The sequence below is a fragment of the Phocoena sinus genome, chromosome 10, assembly GCF_008692025.1.
Source record: "Phocoena sinus isolate mPhoSin1 chromosome 10, mPhoSin1.pri, whole genome shotgun sequence".
Classification (NCBI taxonomy): domain Eukaryota; kingdom Metazoa; phylum Chordata; class Mammalia; order Artiodactyla; family Phocoenidae; genus Phocoena; species Phocoena sinus.
In genome coordinates, this window is record NC_045772.1 from 96,851,172 (window position 1) to 96,871,840 (window position 20,669).

At 46.1% G+C, this 20,669-nt stretch overlaps 1 protein-coding gene across 2 annotated transcripts; it reads right to left on the reverse strand.

The window, feature by feature from the left end:
* Positions 1-111: 111 nt before the first annotated feature.
* On the reverse strand, positions 112-4,874 carry CD27 (CD27 molecule). Of its 2 annotated transcripts, XM_032644153.1 has the most exons (6): positions 4,451-4,869; positions 4,131-4,262; positions 1,507-1,659; positions 1,213-1,302; positions 824-943; positions 112-601 (listed from the first exon to the last, which is right to left on the reverse strand). In XM_032644153.1, exons 1-6 carry the CDS (start codon positions 4,584-4,586, stop codon positions 477-479), a joined length of 756 nt encoding a protein of 251 aa, XP_032500044.1. In that variant the 5' UTR covers positions 4,587-4,869; the 3' UTR covers positions 112-476. The 2 variants fall into 2 exon arrangements, with proteins under 2 accessions (XP_032500044.1, XP_032500045.1); XM_032644154.1 differs by lacking the exon at positions 824-943 and having other exon boundaries at positions 4,451-4,874.
* Between the last annotated feature and the right edge of the window lie 15,795 nt (positions 4,875-20,669).

Genomic DNA, 20,669 nt, shown 5'->3' on the forward strand with positions numbered 1-20,669 from the left:
CCAACCCGCGTGGGCCCCAGCGCGCCTGCGCGAGAGAAAGCTCCGCCCTCAGATCGCGGGTCTGCGAGGAGGGTGGGTGGGGCTTGCGTGGAGAGACTGAAATCTCAGAGCTGGAAAGCTGCAGGCGCCTCTTTATTTCGCCGAGTTTCTAGGTCAGCGGTACACCACGTGGGCCTACCGTAGGCGGAAGTATGTCTTCCACCTGGAGCCCTAGCCCTCTTGCAGCACAGGGGTGCAGCTGACACACACGGGCTCCCGCTTCCCGCCCCCCACCTCGTTCCCCTGGGTCCTCGCCACTGCCAGTCTCGAAAAGGCACACAGGACAGTTTCCCAAGTCGGCACACACGAAAGGGTCCCGATGAGACGGTAGTGCTGAAATTGGAGGTGCCGGCTCTCGATCCCCCTGGATGGCGGGTGGGTTGAGATGGAGGCTAGGACTTGACTGCAGTGACGGCCCCCCTCCGCCGAGCGCTGGCTCAGGGGTAGGAAGCGGGCTCTGGTTTTCGGTAATCCTCCTGAATGGGGATGGCACTGCCCTCTTCCTCCCTGGGGCAGCTGTAAGGACAAGGCTCTGCAGGCGCCACTGGACCTTCTCTCGTGTCTGAAGAGGGAGAATCAGAGGAGTGTTGATCGGCGGTGGAGGATGGGTGAAGGGAGAAGAGGTGAGCAAAGGCGGGCTGCCAGGAGGGCCCCAGCTTAGAGGAGGGGAAGAGAGGCCACAGGGTGCTAAAGATGGAGCTGGAGAGATTCAGTGAGGTTCCAGATAGGGAGACAAAGCCGAGATGGTGGGGTGGGGTGCAGAAACCTGAATTTTGTCTCTTACTTAATCTATATTTTCTTTGTTGATGGAGGAACAGGGCTCCAACTATGGTGAAAGCAAGAAACATTCCAGAGAGGAGCACAAAGATGCGGATGCAATCCGTGCTGCACAGGGACCTTTGGGCTGCGATGGGATGGGCAGGGGTCACAAGGGGGTTTGGGGGAGGGCCTAGCCCTTGACTCCCCTCAGCCCAGCCCTTTGTCACCCCTGCCTCTCCCCTTTCCCCACCTTCCTCCCCTGCCCCCACCATTGGACCACGTCCTTTCCTAAGCCCTGGACTCTGCTTCTCCCTCTTCTTACCCCTGTTCCTAGGAGCTTTCTGGCTGGCTTCCCTCCTGGACCCTCCTGTGTGCATTCTCTCTCTTGGGGTGGGGAGTGGGGAGAAAACTCACGTGACCAGTGGGTAGAGAGAGTTGGGGCAGGCAGCCACCTGGAATCAGCCAGAGTCCGCGTATACTGGCCTGTCCTGGCCTCTGGTATCTCTGGAAAAACAGAGACAAGATGGGCAGCCGCAGGGGGCCCCAGAGGGCACAAGGCTAGGCTGAAGGCCTAAGCGAGCCTGGGGGTATGAAGGCCGAGACAGGCGGACGAGGCAACGTATGTGGGGCTGGGCATGGGAGAGGCGGTGCTGGTTGGGGTGTGACCCTTACCCCCAATGACCAGACAGAGGGTTGCCTAGAACTTACCTTCAGCATAAGGTGAGTGGGAGGGTTGTGGGTGTGGGCCTGGGGCCTGGGCTGGACCAACACACTCTGTACACTCCTTGTCCCTGCACTGCCAGCCCTCGGGGCAGGCACACTCCGAGTTGGCGGTGAGGGAGCAGTTTCGAATGAGAAGACCTGGCGACAGAGGAGAGGGAGGGAACACACAGGGTCCACTGGCTTAATCCGCTTCCTCACCTCCCAGGCCTGCCCCTCCCCCACTGTCATCCAGTGCCTTTGCCATTTGTGTTATTGAAGAAAGACTCGGACCTTTTAGAAAATTCACGGTTCAGAAGTAGAAACAGCTTACATGATTTTTCCTCTCACTCACTGATGCTTTTAGAACTTCTTATTGAAGTGTACTTATAGAGAGGTATACATGTCACAAGTGTAAAGCTTGAGAACTGGGACGAATTGGACTCACAGGTGTAACCAGCACCAGATTAAGAAACAAGATGACCAGTCGTGTTCCTTTTTAGTCACTAACACCATCCCCACCAAGAATAGCTACTGACTTCCTAACACCACAAGTTGGTTTTGCCAGTTTTTGAACTACATGCATGAATCGTGCGCGTGTGCTCTTCGTGCCTGGTTGCTTTTACTCAGCTCTGTGTGAGATTAACCCAGTGTTGAGTGTGATTGCAAATCGTTCATTCTCACTGCCATCTAGTGTTCCCCTGTGTGAATACAACACCATTTATTCATCCGTTCTACTGTTGGTGTGCGTTTGGGTAGTTTCCAGTTTTTAGCAATTGGAAATGGTGCTGCTGTGGTCCCCAATAGGTTTTTAACTTTACTGATATCCTTTGCCTCTAAATTATAATTTGTATTCAAGTGTAGAGGTCAGGTGCTGGGTGGCTGCCAATCGGTGATACTGGGGGAGCTAGGTGGGAAGGGCGCCGCATGGGTTTGGGTTCATGGGTGTTTGGGGGTGAGAAGAGAAGTGTGACTCTGGGGGAGGTGGCACCCGGATGTGGGCCAGGCCTGAGCGCGAGCCTGGTGGGGCAGGGTGCACTCATGAGAACCCAGGGAGAGGAGCCCTGACAGGTGGGAGACGGGTGCAGAAAGGGACGTCTGAGGATACCAAAGACTACCATCAACCCTCCCAATTTCTTTCGTGTGTGCCTTTTGTCAGGAAAGGGTGTAAATTCCTTCTCCTCTTTATGCCCCTTTGGCATCTCCTTTCTGAATTCTGACTCATGGTGGCTACTAGAGCTTGGTTTCCTTGTGGCTCACCAGGAATTGTGAGCCAGCCTGGATAAGGATCTGCACAGGAAGAGCAGTGATGGAGGAGGGAACGGTGGTGGTGGAGATGGAAATAGGTAGGGAAGGTGAAGAAGATCAGGGAGGGTATCTGCCCAAAGGGATGGGAAGGGTTAAAGAAGGGGCTGGGATTGGTTAAAAAATGAGCGAAGTGCCATTGTTTTCAATGGAGTCTCCAGAAACCTGGGAGTTCTCTTCGCCATGTATAACCTGTGCACAGAATTCCATGCTGATTTCAGGCACTTGTCCATCTTACAGATGGGAATACTGAGGTCCAAGAGGACCAAGCCCATTCAGCCTCTTTCCAGTGCCCCGGAGTCCTGCAGCCAGGTGCTGCCTGAGTGCTTCAGGGATCTGTGGGCTGAATCTCACAGAGGAGGATCGTGGGTTGGGCTGGTCTGGAGCAGAGTGGAGGGAGCTCCGACTGGCTCAATATTAGGGAAAGGCCTTCTACTGGGGCCTGCAGAGTGAGTTGGGGAGGCTTTGACTAAAAAAAAAAATCCCCATCTTGCCCAGGTTGTTGCCAAGAAGAGAGAAGCATCCATGAACAATCATATCTGTAAGTTAAGTAGACTGAGGAATACCTCTTGTGTATTTCATATGTTGCCGTTTGACTGATTTGCAGCAACAAACCCTTGTATTTATTTTCAAGAATACAGTATTAAAAGGCCTAGTCAGACTCAAAGCATTTACAGGCGAGTAATGTGGTTCAGCTAAATCGTCCTCAAGAGTGTCCTGCTGGAGAATATTTGTTCAAAGGGCCCACTCTAGATCTCCTGATCTATGTACACTTGTACATACATAGTTTCTAAAATTCTAGCTAAAACAGAGAAATGATGAAAGTATTCATAACACAGCTGCTGATATTTCATTTCTTAGTTTTAAAAAAGATGAAATTACAAAATACATAAAGACACAAGCCACATACACGTTCATTCTCCTGAACTGGCTTTTGGACAAAAAGAGGGTGTTATCCACTGACTGGTATTGTTATGTCCTTAGAAAGGTGTATTCCAAGTTCCAGACCAATATACACTCTGAGAATACGGCCCCTTTCATCAGTGGGGAGAGGCTTGTCTAAGATCTCGGCTCCTACAGCAACTTCCTACTTTGTATTGTCTTGATCCTGGCCATAGACCCCTTCTCAGCAGACCCTCAAATTCTGCTTGCCCCTTCCCTGAACCACTTCACAGCTCTCCCTACCACATCAACACACACCGCCCAGGGCGCCCCGTTTCCCACCACGGACTCCACTTGCCATAGCCTTGAAGCAACTGAAGCTCCTACTTGCCCCCTCTTTGCTTCTCCATACCCACTTTGCTCCCCCAAATGCTTGCCCATCTCACCAGAGTTACAGTGCCGGCAGCTCTCACAGTGGGGCCGGGTATGGTGGTCTGGTGAGAAGGAGACCCCCGGTGTACACGGATCGCATTGAGTAGCCTTTTCATGCTGGTCACATTCCTTCACCAGGAACGTTCCTGTGAGGAGAGGTCCAGGGTCAAAGCCCAAGGAAGGCCGCTCCCTCACCCTCTTCAAGGTGCTGCCTCTTGGCCTCTGCAGGATTCCGCTCCTTGCTTGAGCTCAGACTCCCTCTCTGCGTCCCTCCACCCCAAGCCTGGTCCTCTCTCTCCATACTCAGCTAGACCCTGGCAAGGCCTCCTCTTACCTGGCTCGCACATCTGGCAGCACCGTTCTCCCTGAGCCAGGTAATGCTTTTCCGGACACCTCTTGGAGGCTGGGGTCGCTGAGAGCACTGCCAGGGGCCCCAGAACCCACAGCCAGCAGGGAGGTGGCCGGGCCATGGCTACTGCCCGGGGAGCTCTTCCTGCCCTGGCTGCCGACTTCGGGCCTTGGGGGAGCTGGCACCTCCCCAGCCAGGCGCTGGTGCCTCTTCTTTGCACCTCCCGGGCCCGTTTTCTTGGAGTTGTCCCCGAGTCGGGTGGCAGGCTGACCTTTGATGCAGTTGAAGTTCTACTGTAGCTGTTTCTCGCTCAGGCAGCTACCGCCACCCCTCCCCCTTTCCCATGTGCTGGGTGCTGGGAGAGCATTAAAGGGCAAACTGTCAGAAGACCTGCTCTCTTCAAAGACGCCCCCAACACGCCAGCCGCTCCGTGGCCTCTGTCTCTCTTCCGCTCGTGAAGAATTTAACTCTGCCTGCAGCTTTTATAAAACGTTGGATGCACATGGACACGCACGCTCCTATTCAAGCACCTGAACACGAAGATGCCCACGTTGCCCCCTGTTCACAGCTGCGTGTCCCCACGCCTCTTCCCACACCACTTCTTACACAAAGATCAGTGGTTTAGGGAAGGAAGGGAAACCAGAACTGGGTGCAGGTCCGCACACTCTTATCTGAAACTCTTGGGGATCGGATACATTCAGAATTTTTCAGATTTGGGGAAGAAACCAGCATCACACGACACCCTCACGGGGCTGGAGCAGCGCTCACCACCAAGCACAGCGTTTCTGCAGCAAAACTGTTGACTCTGTCAGTGGGGTGGGTAACAACTATAGCCAGCCTCGCATCAACTGACGTCTGGTTTCATGGCCAAAAGAGTTTGCTATGGGATTGATTGTTCAGAATTGCAAACAAGGGACTTAAACCCGTGTCTCTTCTCTGTCTGGCTGTGTGCTAGGAGCTCACACATGATCATTTAACCTTCCTGCCAGCCTGTGGTATGGGTGCCACCCGTTCCCAGCTGGCCTCCCTCACACTACTATCATTTTTTTTTTTTTTTTTTGCGGTACGCGGGCCTCTCACTGTTGTGGCCTTTCCCGTTGCGGAGCACAGGCTCTGGACGCACAGGCTCAGCGGCCATGGCTCACGGGCCCAGCCGCTCCGCGGCATGTGGGATCTTCCCGGACCGGGTCACGAACCCACGTCCCCTGCATCTGCAGGCGGACTCTCAACCACTGCGCCACCAGGGAAGCCCACCTTACTGTCATCTTTATCCTCCCCTTCCCACCTCTGGCTGTGTTCGCCGTTGGTCCTGGAGCACCTGGGCGTCTTCTCTCCCAGCCTTGGGTACTTGGGATTAAATGTTGATCCTATGGGTCATTGTTTCCCTATTTCTGTGGTTCTCCTGGGAAGACTGATTTGGGGATATTGGAAATAGCTGGACTTTCCCCTCTTTGAGTCCCAGGAACACCTGGGTCATACAGCCCACCCACCCCACCACCACCACCACCACCACCACCACCCTCTTTCCCCAGAGACTGGCTTGTTTCTGCAGGCCATTTTTTCATTCAGGGGCTTTGCCATTGTTTCCACACTGCTCATAAAATCTCACACCCCTGGGGCTCTTCTGTTAGATCTGTTCTGTGTCTCTTCTTCGGTTTCCTTTCTCTTCATTTTTTCCATCCTCCTGTCTTTCCCCAACTTCCCCTACTCTTCAGGACGGTCCTCTCAAGTGGGAAGCCACACAGGGGTGTGATTTGAAGAGTTACTTGTGCGAAACCATCCTTTTGGCTATATCTGGCCGAGCGCCTGAATTCCCTCCTCAGAGAGCGTTACCCTTGGGAACTGAGGATTTTGCTGTCACCAACAGTCCTGCCCGCATTCCCAGATTGTGGTCTATATCTTCACTGTTAGTCTTTTTTTTCAGCCACACGGCTTGTGGGATCTTAGTTCCCCGACGAGGGACTGAACCCAGGCCCTTGGCAGTGAGAGCTCAGAGTCCCAACCACTGGACCGCCAGGGAATTCGCTTCACTGTTAGTCTTAAACTTCAAGGTGGGCATGGAGAGACATGTGGGGATGCAGGAGACCCTGGAAGGATGATAAGGTGTTGGGGCCCTTTAGGGAGAAACTTGCCAAAGGGAGAATTGAGGATGCGGATAGCGAACAGCCTCTACTAGACCCTGGGCTCCCCCACGGGGGGTCTCCGTTCTCTGGGTCAAGGCCCATTCCCTCCTCTACTCATCACTTCTCTGGGCGGCTGGGGGGAGAGTAGGAGCAGGGTCTGCCTGGCTCTCCTGGAGAACCGCTGGCCAGGAGGAGGAAAGCCAGTTTTCTGGCCCTCTTTTCTGGATGAATGGAACGACTTCATCTGCCTTCTGTGCTTTTTGCACCAACTTCTGGTGGACCTTGGCCTGTCCTGGGCTGGCCCCCTGGACTGGACAGCCTTTTCTCTTCTTTACAGACCCTGCAGGTGCAGCCTGCTAACCTCTCCCCACCAAGTCCTCCACCATCACTTTCTCTTTGGGGTTCAGCTTCTCCCACTCCCGGCTGGGCCGAGATACGTGGCCTCTTCCCAGCAGCTCCCTCCCTTTCTTGCATTTATGGAGACAGGCCCACAGAAGCCCTTCACCTCTGACAAGTTTCATTAGTTTTGAGGAGGTAATCTGGAGCAGGGGAGGTAGCCTGGATGTCAGCTGGGGTCCCCTTGCTCCTTATCCCTAGACAAGACACCCTGCGTCTTCCGGTCAGGGCAGGTCCCGGGCAGAGTGGGAAGAGGCAGTGCTGTGGACTTGCACGGATTCCAGTGGGTCTGGTGTGATGGTCACCTCTGCTTCTGCTTCCTCTTTCAGCTGAAGCCTTGTGCCTGCCTCTCTGCTCCTGAGAATTCCCATACCTCTGCCCCGCCACAGGCCCCAGGTTGGGGACACAGGGCTCTCTTGAATTTTCCTCTGAACCAACTATAAGCAGAAATCCGTTAGGTGTGGCAGAATTTTGCTGAAGCTTTAGATCTCATAAGGATACAAGTTAAATTGCATTTTGGATATTCTGGTTCTTAATGGTCCTTCCCACAAAGCAGTAGGTGCACCGAGCATCCTGGCTGTCCTCTCTCCTCCTTTTGCCACAGACCGCCTTTCAGAAACCTGTCAGGCAGCATCCCTCCACTCTCTTCAGTCCCTAATCCCCACATCAGTCTTGGCCTTCATAAATCTGTAAGCAAGTCCTCAGTGGAACTAAACTCTCCCTTAGAAGGAAGTTCTGTTCTATTACATAGGCATCAGAAATCGTATTCCCCAGTCTCATCAACCAAACCCTTAGTTTTTCTAGTCGTCTTTGTCTTCCACTCCATTCCTTCTTCTCCCGACCCCCCAGGCCCCCAACACCTTAGATACTCCTTCCCGGCAAGGCTTTGAGAGACCAACTAGGCAGAACAGTGGGGTGGGCTGCTTAAGGGTCTGGGTGCTCACATCCCAGCTCTGTAGTTTGCACCCCTGGGACTCCTCAGTCTGGGTGACACGGGGGACTGACCAACTCTGGGCAGTTCTTCCAACCTCTGACCACTTTTCAGTATCTCAATCCCAGCTCCTAGTGTCTCCCAGCATGTAAGGCACCTTCTACATATGAGATGGTCCAGCCTCAGCTTTGTTCCCTGGCAGTTCTATCCACAATTATAACATCGAAGTTTTGGAGGGCCCAAGGCCACACTGACCTTGTAAATTCCACTCCTCGTCCATTTGACAGGTATTTGTTGTATGTCCATTGTGTGTCAGGTCCCATCTAAGTAATGGGACACAATGATGAAAAAAAATAAACAACTGGTTTCTGCCCTTGTGGAGCTGACACAACAGTAAGAGGCAGACATTGATCAGGTCATCTCTAAGACACATGTGAAGTTCTTAGCGATGGCCATTATGCTGCACCATGAAGGGGAGAGTCAGGGCGCAGGGATGGGAGGGCTGGCGGGTGTTTCAGCCAGGAAGCAAGGTTTAGCTGAGGTATGTGGGCTCTCAGCTCTCAACTACTTGAGAATTGTTTCTTCCTTTGGTTTGGGTTTCCAGACACCACCCTATTCTTCCTTTGACCACTTCTCTTCTTTTGATCAGTGGTAGTTTTTCTTTTCTTAAATACAGATTATATAAAATAGGGGTGATCTGTCCCTTGAAGTCTTGGTGGAATTGTGTGTGTGTGTGTGTGTGTGTGTGTGTGTGTGTGTGTGTTTATTTTGAGCATCGGTTTTTCACTACTGATTTCAGACTTTCAGTTTCTTCTGGAGTCAGTTTTGGTATTTTTCTGGGAGATTGTATATTTAATCTGTTTTAGATTTATGGCCATAAATGTTTAAAATCACCACTAGATCTGTAGTTATTTTCTCTCCCAATATTTGTTTATAATTTCTCATTTTTTCTTGATACACTTTGCCAGAAATAAGTCTAATTTATTTATTCCTTCAAAGAACCACCTTTTGATTTCATTATTTCCCTATTATTATTATTTTTTTTTTGCGGTACGCGGGCCTCTCACTGTTGTGGCCTCTCCCGTTGCGGAGCACAGGCTCCGGACGCGCAGGCTCAGTGGCCATGGCTCACGGGCCCAGCCGCTCCGCGGCATGTGGGATCTTCCCGGACCGGGGCACGAACCCGTGTCCCCTGCATCGGCAGGCGGATTCCCAACCACTGCGCCACCAGGGAAGCCCCTATGTCATCCTTTTTTATGTAAAAAATTAGAAGTAAAAATGAAAAAAATATTGAACGATTATTGATAAGACTCAAATTCCCTCTGATCGATCTCCTCCCCTCAGCCCTGGTCCTGGTCCTCTCCCTGCTCCCTCAGGGGTAATCACTGTTTCAGGTTAGTGGGGGTTCTTGCAGAACTTTTTCTAAACAAACAAATTATATGTGTGTGTTTTATTATTTAGGAACGTTCATGGCCCCAAATGAGGGAAGACCCCTTTCCCTTGTTAGGCTGTTGTTAATAAACAGGTTCTTTTTTTATAGCAGGGAATGAAAGTTCAGACCCCCCAGAGACAGACATCTATCAGCAAAACAAACAGGTGGATTTTTCCAATGAAGTCCATTTTATTTCCTACTTAAAATATTATTAAGCAAAAACGAAATATTTCTCACTCTCTTTTCACACCCTCTCCTACTGAGGACCCTCTGTTTGAATTTCTCAAAGCAGGGAAGACCTCTGGTCTCTGGGGAGGTGGGCGAAGAGCCTCTTGCACAGCCTGTGGTCACTACTTCTCCCCGGTGAGGGGCTTACCCCCGCCTTTTATAACAGAGATGGTTGTTGGCAAGGACACCTAATTTTCGCTTTCTCTTTCTTATTTGGGAATGGGAAGGTACCTCTGTTCTCTAAAGGAAATACTATACAAGCTGGCAGTAATTCTCCTAACACAGAGCCAGAAAGAAAGCCTATGGAACGAGTCATGCCTTAGTTCTCTGGACTCGTTAAAAATGATCTCTTGGAAATGAAACAGCCCAAGCCTGGCAGTTCCATGTTCTTCCTGTGTTGCTTTTAAAAGTCCATCTTTTTCCAGATAAAGAAAGGATTGTGGGCTTCCCTGGTGGCGCAGTGGTTCAGAGTCCGCCTGCCAATGCAGGGGACACGGGTTCGTGTCCCTGTCTGGGAGGATCCCACATGCCGCAGAGCAGCTGGGTCCGTGGGCCATGGCCGCTGAGCCTGCGCGTCCGGAGCCTGTGCTCCGCAACGGGAGAGGCCACAGCAGTGAGAGGCCCGCGTACCGCCCAAAAACAAAAGAAAGGATTGTTAATTGGCCTGGTACCCCAGCCTGCCAGGAAGAATTCTCCAAGGGCCCAGCACACTTGCGTTTTGTCTTTTCATAAATGATACATAGTACACATCCTTCTAAAGTTTGCTTTTTAAATCCACTAATACGTCTTGGAGATCATTTCACATTATACATGTAGAACTACTAATTTTGATAGAGAATGGATGTATGTAGGCTTTTTAGCCATTCTCCTGTTTATGAATACTTAGCTTTTTCCCCAGCATTTCACTATTACAAGTGCTGTCGCATAGCATCTGCTACTTCTCTGTGCTTGTGAGAGTGTCGCTTTAGAATAAATTCTGGGCACTGGAATCGCTGAGTCATAGGGTATGCACATTTTTCACTTTAATAGGTACTGGCGAGTTGCCCTCCAAAGTGTTTCTACCAATTCACACATCCAACAGCCTTGAGAAGAGAGCACGTCTGCTCACATCCTGCCAGCCTTTCATATTAGCAAACCATTTGAGACAATCGACTTGGAGGAAAACGCTGCCTCACTGTTGTTCAGTGTACATCCTTCTGATTACCAGTGAGCCCCAGCATCTTTCCATGATCACTGGCCGTTTGTATTTCCTCTTTGTGACTGATGTCTTTTCTCCCTGGGTTACCACCAGTGTCCTCAAGTCCACTCTCGGCTCTTGCCTACAAAAATCCTCTGTTTTGGGGGCTTCCCTGGTGGCGCAGTGGTTGAGAGTCCACCTGCCGATGCAGGGGACACAGGTTCATGCCCCGGTCCGGGAAGATCCCGCATGCCGCAGAGCGGCTGGGCCCGTGAGCCATGGCCGCTGAGGCTGCGCGTCCGGAGCCTGGGCTCCGCAACAGAAGAGTCCACAACAGTGACGGGCCCACATACCGCAAAAAAAAAAAAAAAAAAAAAAAAAAAATCCTCTGTTTTGGGACCCAACCTGCAGGGCCTCTGCCAGTTCCGTGGATCCCTTTGGATGTTTGCCATCTGCTCTAGGGGCTGAGACAAGCCTCCCTGAGGGGGGCGAGGTCACTCCTATCCCCGCTACAAACCTCCAGAGACTTCAGATCTGCACGGAGTTGGTATCCCTTACCTCATTTGCAAGATGCCAGTGGGACTCAGGGAACCCCCAGACCCTTCTGCTTCAGCACTAGACACCTTCCTAAGACTACACTTTCTTCTGGCCCAGACTGAAGGGCAACTTGGTGCATGTTGACTCTTTAAAAATTGAGATAAGATTCAACATTTTAAGCATTTTATAATGTACAATTCAGTGGATTTTAGGATTTTTCCCAACGTCGTGCAAATAGCCCCACTATCTAATTCCAGAACATTCCCATCACCCCTAAAAGAAACCTCAGACCCACTAGCAGTCAGTCCCACTTTCCCCCTCCCCCATCTCCAGGCCATCATTAATCTACTTTTTAAATATATTTCTTTTATTATTTATTTGGCTGCGTTGGGTCTTTGTTGCTGTGCACGGGCTTTCTCTAGTTGTGGCAAGCTGGGGCTACTCTTCATCGCGGTGTGCGGGCTTCTCATTGCGGTGGCTTCTCTTGTTGCAGAGCACGGGCTCCAGGCATGCGGGCTTCAGTAGTTGTGGCATGTGGGCTCAGTAGCTGTGGCTCACGGGCTTAGTTGCTCCGTGGCATGTGAGATCTTCCCAGACCAGGGCTTGAACCCATGTCCCCTGCATTGGCAGGCGGATTCTTAACCACTGCACCACCAGGGAAGTCCCTATTAATCTATTTTCGATCTGTATGGATTTGCCTATTCTCAACATTTCATATAAATGGAGTCATACATGGTCATCTGTCTGGCTTCTTTCACTTTAGCATAATATCTTCAAGGTTTATCCATGTTGTGGCATGATTCAGCTACTTCATGATTTTTATGGCTGAATAATATTCCATTGTACGGATATCCCACATTTTGTTTATCCATTTATCAGTTGATGAACATTTGGGTTGTTTCCACTTTTTGGCTGTTGTGAAGGATGGGGCTATCAACATTCATGTACAAGTTTTGTTTGAACATATGTTTTGAATTCTCATATTCCTATGATTGGAATGGCTGGGTCATATGTTGATTCTGTGTTTAGCTTCTTAAGGAACTGACAAACTTTTCCACAGTAACTGAACCATTTGACAATCCCACCAGTGGTACATGTAGTTTCTCTACTTGCTTACCAACACACGTCAATTTCCGTTAAAAAAAATTATAGCCACCCTAGTTGGTATGAAGTAGTACCTCACTGTGGTTTTGATTCACATTTCCCTAAGACTAACGATGCTGAGCCTCTTTTCATGTGCTTATTGGACATTTGTATATCTTCTTTGCTTTGGCCATGTTTAAATTGGATTATTTGTCTTTTTTGTTGAGTTATAAGAGTTCTTTATATATTCTCGATGCTAGACTCATCAAATATGTAACTTGCAAATATTTTCTCCGTTCTATGGGCTGTTTTTCACTTTCTTGGTAGTGTCCTTTGTTACACTAACATGTTTAACTTTGATAAAGTCCAGTTTATCTATTTTTCTTTTGTTGCTTGTGATTTTGGTATCATATTTAAGAAGTCATTTCTTAATCCAAGGTCACACGGATTTACACCTGTTTCTGACAGTTTTACAGTTGTATTTCTTTGATCTATTTTGAGTTAAGTTTTGTATATAATTTGAGGTAAGGGTTCAACTTCATTCTTTTGCCTGTGGATATGCATTGTCCCAGCACCAGTTGTTAAAAAGACTATTCTTTTCACATTGAGTGGTCTTGGCACCCTTGTCAAAATTAACTGGCCAGAGATGTATGGGTTGATTTCTGGACTCTTGAGTTTATGATCTGTATGCCTGTCTTTATGCCAGTACCACACTGTTTCGATTACTGAAGCTTTGTAGTAAGTTTTGCAATTGGGAAGTGTGAATCCTCCAACTTTGTTCTTCTTTTTCAGGATAACTTTGGCTATTCTGTATCACTTTCATTTCCATATGAATTTTAGGATTAGTTCATCTATTTCTGCAAAACAAGGCAGTTAGAATGACAGGGGTTGTATTGGATTTGTAGGTGAATTTGGGGAGTATTGTCATCTTAAAAATACGAAGTCCCGGGACTCTGTGGCGGTCCAGTGGTTAAGACTCCGCACTTCCACTGCAGAGGGCACAGTTTCTATCCCTGGTCGGAGAACTAAGATCCCGCATGCCATGTGGTGTGGCAAAAACAAACAAACAAGCAAACAACCCCCCCCAAAACAAACCGAAGTCCTCCAATCTATAAGAACATAGGATATTTTCCCATTTATTTAGATCTTCCTTGATGTCTTTCATCATTGTTTTGTAGTTTTCAGTGTATGAGTCTTGCACTTTCTTCACTAAATTTATCCCTAAGTATTTTATTTTTGATACTATTGTAAATGGAACTGTTTTCTTAGTTTCATTTCTAATTGTTCATTTTTCACGTAACACTTTGACTTTCGAAGGAGGCAACTGTTTTCTCCACAGAGTCGGAACATAATGCTTTGGGGGGTAGGTGTGTTACAGTTACATCCTGCGGGCCATTGCTTGGGGTTACCTGTGACTTATCTGAAGTCACAGATGGAGAATTTGATTCTGTGATGCAAAGGGAAACTTATCTGACTCATCTTCCCCACACTTCCTTTTCTTCTAATGTCTCCCTCTACTGGGAGGGGAAGAGAGTGGTTTGGTGGCAGGGGCCTCCCCATCTCTCACAGCTGCTTCCCCTGACCTTGGGTGCCTCTGATGGAGTTCCTGAAGGTCGAGGGCTGTGGCAGCCTTCCCCCTTACATGTGAGTTAGTCCACAATCCTTCCTCCGTTGATGGGCGTCTTGCCCATAGAGGAATGCTGAGGGTGACAGGCAAGGTCCTGGAGGCTGGTAGGGTCAGAGGAGTCTGGGGAGGGAGTATAGCGATCAACCAGATGGTGAAAATCTGAGATGTGGAGGGCCATTCAAGGTAAATCTGCTGCTTGGACCATGTCCAAGGCCATCTCTCTGCTTGGTCACTTGCTAGCGGGTCAGTTGCTCAAGCTGTGAGTCTGTTTCCACCGTAACATGGGATGCCGATGCTTACCTCACAAGGTGGATGTGATCTGTTCAGTGTGATAACATGGGGGCACACCCTACACAGGGCTTGATGCATAAGGTCCCAGTAAATGTTCCTTGGAGTATGGTTTGATTATTAAGCTCTTTTCCTTCTTGGGGTTGGGGCAGTGTGAGAGCTTGGGATTCCTGAAGTGGTACAGAGCTCATAGTGGAAGGGAGAAATCCAGCAGGAGGAGGTATATGGGACAAATCTCACCTTTACTAGAGCTCAAAATTAGCAATGGGAGCTTTAGGTTGGGCAATGGGGAGGCTTCTGCGGCTGAGGAAACCCCATCACATTTTCACACTGATGGAATGGGATAGGCTGGCTTGGTACAGCTGCAAGAAGAAGGATATTGCAAATGTGTGTCTTTTGATACTTGAGGGCACAGAGTAAAAGTCTATGCATAGTTATTGGAATTAAAAAATAGTTTATTAAAGTAACCAAATTCAAAATCTAGTTTCCCTTATGCTCTTTAAGTTCAACTTATACATTTTGTTATTCTATTATGAATATAATAAAACTTTTAAATTCTTACTTATTACTTTTCTTTAATTTCGACCTATAGATTTTGTTTGACTATTTATAATAGAGTAAGACTATGATATTCACTTTGTGTGTGTGTGTGTGTGTGTGTTTCAGAACACCTTTTCTGGCGTATTATTTTTTTTTTAAACATCTTTATTGGAGTATAACTGCTTTACAGTGGTGTGTTAGTTTCTGCTTTATAACAAAGTGAATCAGTTATACATATACATATAACCCCATGTCTCCTCCCTCTTGCGTCTCCCTCCCACCTTCCCTATCCCACCCCTCTAGGTGGTCACAAAGCACCGAGCTGATCTCTCTCTGCTATGCAGCTGCTTCCCACTAGCTATCTATTTTACATTTGGTAGTATATATAAGTCCATGCCACTCTCTCACTTCGTCCCAACTTACCCTTCCCCCTCCGCGTGTCCTCAAGTCCATTCTCTACATCTGAGTCTTTATTCCTGTCCTGCCCCTAGGTTCTTCATAACCACTTTTTTTTTTTTTTTTTTTTTAGATTCCATATATATGTGTTAGCATACGGTATTTGTTTTTCTCTTTCCAACTCTCTTCACTCTGTATAACAGAGTCTAGGTCCATCCACCTCACTACAAATAACTCAGTTTCGTTTCTTTTTATGGCTGAGTAATATCCCATTGTATATACGTGCCACATCTTCTTTATCCATTCATCTGTTGATGGACACTTAGGTTGCTTCCATGACCTGGCTATTGTAAATAGTGCTGCAATGAACATTGTGGTATATGACTCTTTGAATTATGGTTTTCTCAGGGTATATGCCCAGTAGTGGGATTGCTGTGTTGTATGGTAGTTCTATTTTTAGTTTTTTAAGGAACCTCCATACTGTTCTCCATAGTGGCTGTATCAATTTACATTCCCACCAACAGTGCAAGAGGGTTCCCTTTTCTCCACACCCTCTGCAGCATTTATTGTTTCTAGATTTTTTGGTGATGGCCATTCTGACTGGTGTGAGGTGATACCTTATTGTAGTTTTGTTTTGCATTTCTCTAATGAGTAATGATGTTGAGCATCTTTTCATGTGCTTATTGGCCATTTGTCTGTCTTCTTTGGAGAAATGTCTATTCAAGTTCTTTGCACATGTTTGAGGGTTTTTTTGTTGTAGTTGTTTTATTTTGTCATTGAGTTATCAGAGTTCTGTCTATAATCTGGATATTAATCCCTTATCAGATACAGGGTTTGCAAATATATTCTCCTATTCTGTGGGTTGCCCTTTTACTCTGTTGATAGTGTCCTCTGATACACAAATTTTGAAAATTTCCATGAAGTCCTATATATATATATATATATATATATATATATATATATATATTCAGATTATTTTCCATTATAGGTTATTACAAGATACTGAATATAGTTCCCTGTGCTATACAGTAGGTCCTTGTTGTTTATCTATCTTATGGATAGTAGTTTGTATCTGTTAATCCCACACTCCTAATTTACCCCTCCCCTCCTTTTCTCCTTTGGTAACTATAAGTTTGTTTTCTATGTCTATGAGTCTGTTTCTGTTTTGTATATAGATTCATTTGTATTATTTTTTAGATTTCCACATATAAGTGATATCATATTTGTCTTTGTCTGACTTAATCACTAAGTATAATATTCTCTAGGTCCATCCATTTTGCCGCAAACGGCAATATTTCATTATTCTATCGTATATATACACCACATCTTCTTAAGCCAATTGTCTGTTGATGGGCACTTAGGTTGTTTCCATGTCTTGGCTATTGTAAACAGTGCTACTTGCCGAGAGATTTTTGATTACTGATTTAATCTCCTTGCTAGTTACAGGTCTATTCAAATTTTCTATTTCTTTGTGATTTAGCCTTGGTAAGTTTTGTGTTTCTGGGAACTTATTCATTTCATCTAGACTATCAAGTTTTTTGGTATACAGTTGTTCATAGTACTCCCTTATAATCCTTTTCATTTCTGTAGAATAGGTAGTAATGTCCCCATTTCATTTCTGATCTTATTTTGTTATTATTTTTGTTGGCCGCCCCTCGCAGCTTGCAGGACCTTAGTTCCCCAAACAGGGATCAAACCTGTGCCCCCTGTAGTGGAAGCACAGAGCCCTAACCATTGGACCACCAGGGAATTCCCTCATTTCTGATTTTAGTAATTTGAGTCTTCTCTCTTTTTTTCTTAGTTCATCTAACTAAAGGTTTGCCAACTTTGTTGATCTTTTCAAAGAGCCAACTTTGGGTTTCAATGATTTTCTCTATAGTTTTCCTGTTCTCTATTTTGTTTTTCTTTGCCCTAACTTTTTTACTTCCTTCTGCTAGCTTTGGGTTTAGTTGCTTCTTCTTTTTCTAGTTCCTTAAGTTGTAAAGTTAAGGAACTAGAAAAATTGATTGATTGGAAATCTTGTTTTTTTAATGTATAAACAATTCACTATAAATTTACCCCTTAGTACTACATTCACTGCACCCCCAAAGTTTTGGTATGTTGGGTTTTCATTTGCATTTGCCTCTAAGTATTTTATAATTTCCCTTGTGATTTCTTCTTTGATCCATTGGTTGTTTAAAAATGTGTTGTTTAGGCTTCCCTGGTGGCGCAGTGGTTGAGAGTCCGCCTGCCGATGCAGGGGACACGGGTTCGTGCCCCGGTCCGGGAAGATCCCACATGCCACGGAGCGGCTGTGCCTGTGAGCCATGGCCACTGAGCCTGCACGTCCGGAGCCTGTGCTCCGCAACGGGAGAGGGCATAACAGTGAGAGGCCCGCGTACGGCAAAAAAAAAAAACAAAAAAAAAAACCACACACAAAAAACCCCTCATACGTAGAAAATGGACTTGAGGACCATGGGGAGGGGGAAAGGGTAAGCTGGGACGAAGTGAGAGAGTGGCAGGACTTATATATACTACCAAATGTAAATAGATAGCTAGTTGGAAGCAGCCGCATAGCACAGGGAGATCAGCTCGGTGCTTTGTGACCACCTAGAGGTGGTGGGATAGGGAAGTGGGTGGGAGACGCAAGAGGGAGGAGATATGGGGATATATGTATATGTATAGCTGATTCACTTTGTTATAAAGCAGAAGCTAACACACCATTGTAGAGCAATTATACTCCAATAAAGATGTTTAAAAAAAAAAGAATTGGGAGTTTGGGGTTAGCAAATGCAAACCATTATATAGAGAATGGATAAGCAACAGGACGTACTGTGTAGCACAGGGAACTATATTCAATATCCTATGACAAATCGTAATGGCAAAGAATATGAAAAGAAGAATATATATATGTATAACTGAATCACTTTTCTGTACAGCAGAAATTAACACAACATTGTAAACCAACTATACTTCAATTTAAAAAAAAGCCTACTATTTCCTTACTTATCTTTTTTTCTGCTTGTTCTATCATTATCGTGATTGGGTATTGACATCTCCAGCTATTATTGTAGAACTGTTTATTTCTCCCTTCAATTCTGTCAGGTTTTGTTTATAAATTGTAAAGGTCTGTCATTCGGTGAGTGTATGTTTATAATTATTATATCTTCTTGCTATATTGAACCTTTTATTTTATTTAATTGAATGAATTGTATACTTTATTTTATTTATTTTTAATTAATTAATTTATTTTTGGCTACATTGGGTCTTCATTGGTGTGCGTGGGCTTCTCTAGTTGACGTGAGCGGGGGCTACTCTTTCCTTGCAGTGTACCGGCTTCTCATTGTGGTGACTTCTCTTGTTGCAGAGCACGGGCTCTTAGGCACGTGGGCTTCAGTAGTTGTGACACATGGACTCAGTAGTTGTGGCTCACGGGCTCTAGAGTGCAGGCTCAGTAGTTGTGATGAAAGGGCTTAGTTGCTGCGTACCATGTGGGATCTTCCTGGACCAGGGCTCGAACCCATGTACCCTGCATTGGCAGGTGGATTCTTAACCGCTGAGCCACCAGGGAAGCCCTGAACCTTTCATTAATATATAATGACCTTTGTCTCTTGTAACCTTTTCTGATTTAAAGTCTATTTTTTTCTGATATTAGCGCAGCCACTCCTGCTTCCTTTTGGTTACTCTTTGCATGGAATATCTTTTTCCATCCTTTCACTTTCAGCCTGTTTATGTCTTTGGATCTCAAGTAAGTCTCTTGCAGATAGCCAATAGTCGGGTCATGTGTTTTTTTGTTTTGTGGGGGGGTTTTGGTCATGTGCTTTTATCCATTCTGCCAATCTTTGCCTTTCGACTGGAGAGCTTGATCCATTTACATTTAAAGTAATTACTGGTAAGGAGAGACTTCTGCCATTGTGCTACTTGTCTTCTATATGCCTTAGAGCTTTCCCCCTCCCCATTTCCGCATTCCTGTCTTTTTTTTTGTGTTTAGTTGATTTTTTGGTAGTGAAATTTTTATATTCCTTTCTCATTTTGTTTTGTGTATATTCTATAGCTATTTTCTTTGTGGTTACCGCGGGGATTACATTTAACATTCTAAAGTCATCACACTACAGTTTGAATTTATACCAGCTTCATTTAAATAACACACAAAAACTGTGCTCCTTTACAGCTCCATTTCCACATCCTTTTAGTTGTTGATGTCACAGAATTACATTTTATATTGTGTAGTCCAAAACATAAACTAATATATTCTTTTAAATGCCGTTAGTCTCCTAAATTATGTAGAAAACAAGACTGGGAGTCACATATCAAAGTTTCAGTAACACTAACTTTTACACTAATAATTTTTTTTCTTTAAATGTATTAGTCTCTAAATCTTATAGGAAACAAAAGTGCAATTACAAACCACTCTTACAATAATACCAGCTTTTATAATTGCCCTATATTTACCGTTATTGAGATCTTTATTTCTTCATACGGCTTTAAGTTACTGTCTAGTGTCCTTTCATTTCACCCTGCAGGACCTCCTTGAGCATTTCTTGCAGGGCAGGTCTAATGGTCATGATCTCCCATCGCTTTTGTTTGTATGAGAATGTCTTAATTTTCACCCTCACTTTTGAAGGACAGTTTTGCTAGCTGTAGGTATTCTTTGTTAATATTGTTTCTTTCAGCGCTTTGAATGCACTGGCCCACTGGCTTCTGGCCTCCGAAGCTCCTGATGAAGGATATGCTGATGATCTCATTGCGCATCCCCTGTACGTGAGGATCTGCTTTTTCTCCTGCTGCTTGCTTTCTTTTCTTTTTTTTTCTCTTTTGGCCATACCCTGCAGCTTGCTGGATCTTAGTTCCCTGACCAGGGATTGAACCCACGCCCTTGGCAGTGAAAGTGCTGAGTCCTAACCACTGGACCACCAGGGAATTCCCTGCTTTTCTCCTGCTGCTCTCAAGACTCTCTCTTTGTCTTTGCCTTTTGAAAATGTGATTATAATGTGTCTCAGGGTGGGTCTCTTTGAGTTCATCTTACTTGGAATTCACTGAACTTTCAGCCATTATTTCTTCAGTTATTCTCTCTGCCTCTTTCTTCCTCTCTTGGCCTTCAGTTAACATTTGATTAACTGAAGTTGAAAAATCTAAATTCCATTATCTACTCCATTTACAACTATAGTCCACCAAATTCCTTTAAATAGTTTAAATTGAGTATCTAAATTTCACATAGATGATTTCTTTTTAAGTATTTAGATGTATGACTGGATGGGCTAATGACCCTAGCAAGAAAATATTTCCTAAATACTTAAGTACTTTTTGTAAGTCTAATGACTGTTTAGCTATAGAGAACCATAAGTTCCCTCAAACTTTATAATTGTGTCAACACTTTTTACCCCCCTTCAACTTAGAATCTTTCATTGAAAAAAATTATACAGGGCTTCCCTGGTGGCACAGTGGTTAAGAACCTGCCTGCCAATGC

Bases quoted from the DNA above. Each gene is read 5' to 3' on its own strand.
- CD27 (XM_032644153.1), bottom strand. From the start codon at position 4,586: ATGGCCCGGCCACCTCCCTGCTGGCTGTGGGTTCTGGGGCCCCTGGCA. The intron at 4,263-4,450 runs GTAAGAGGAGGC...CTCTCCTCACAG, and splicing joins CTGCCAGATGTGCGAGCCAG to GAACGTTCCTGGTGAAGGAA. The intron at 602-823 runs GTAAGAGACAAA...CTCCCTCTTCAG, and splicing joins ACAAAGAAAATATAGATTAA to ACACGAGAGAAGGTCCAGTG.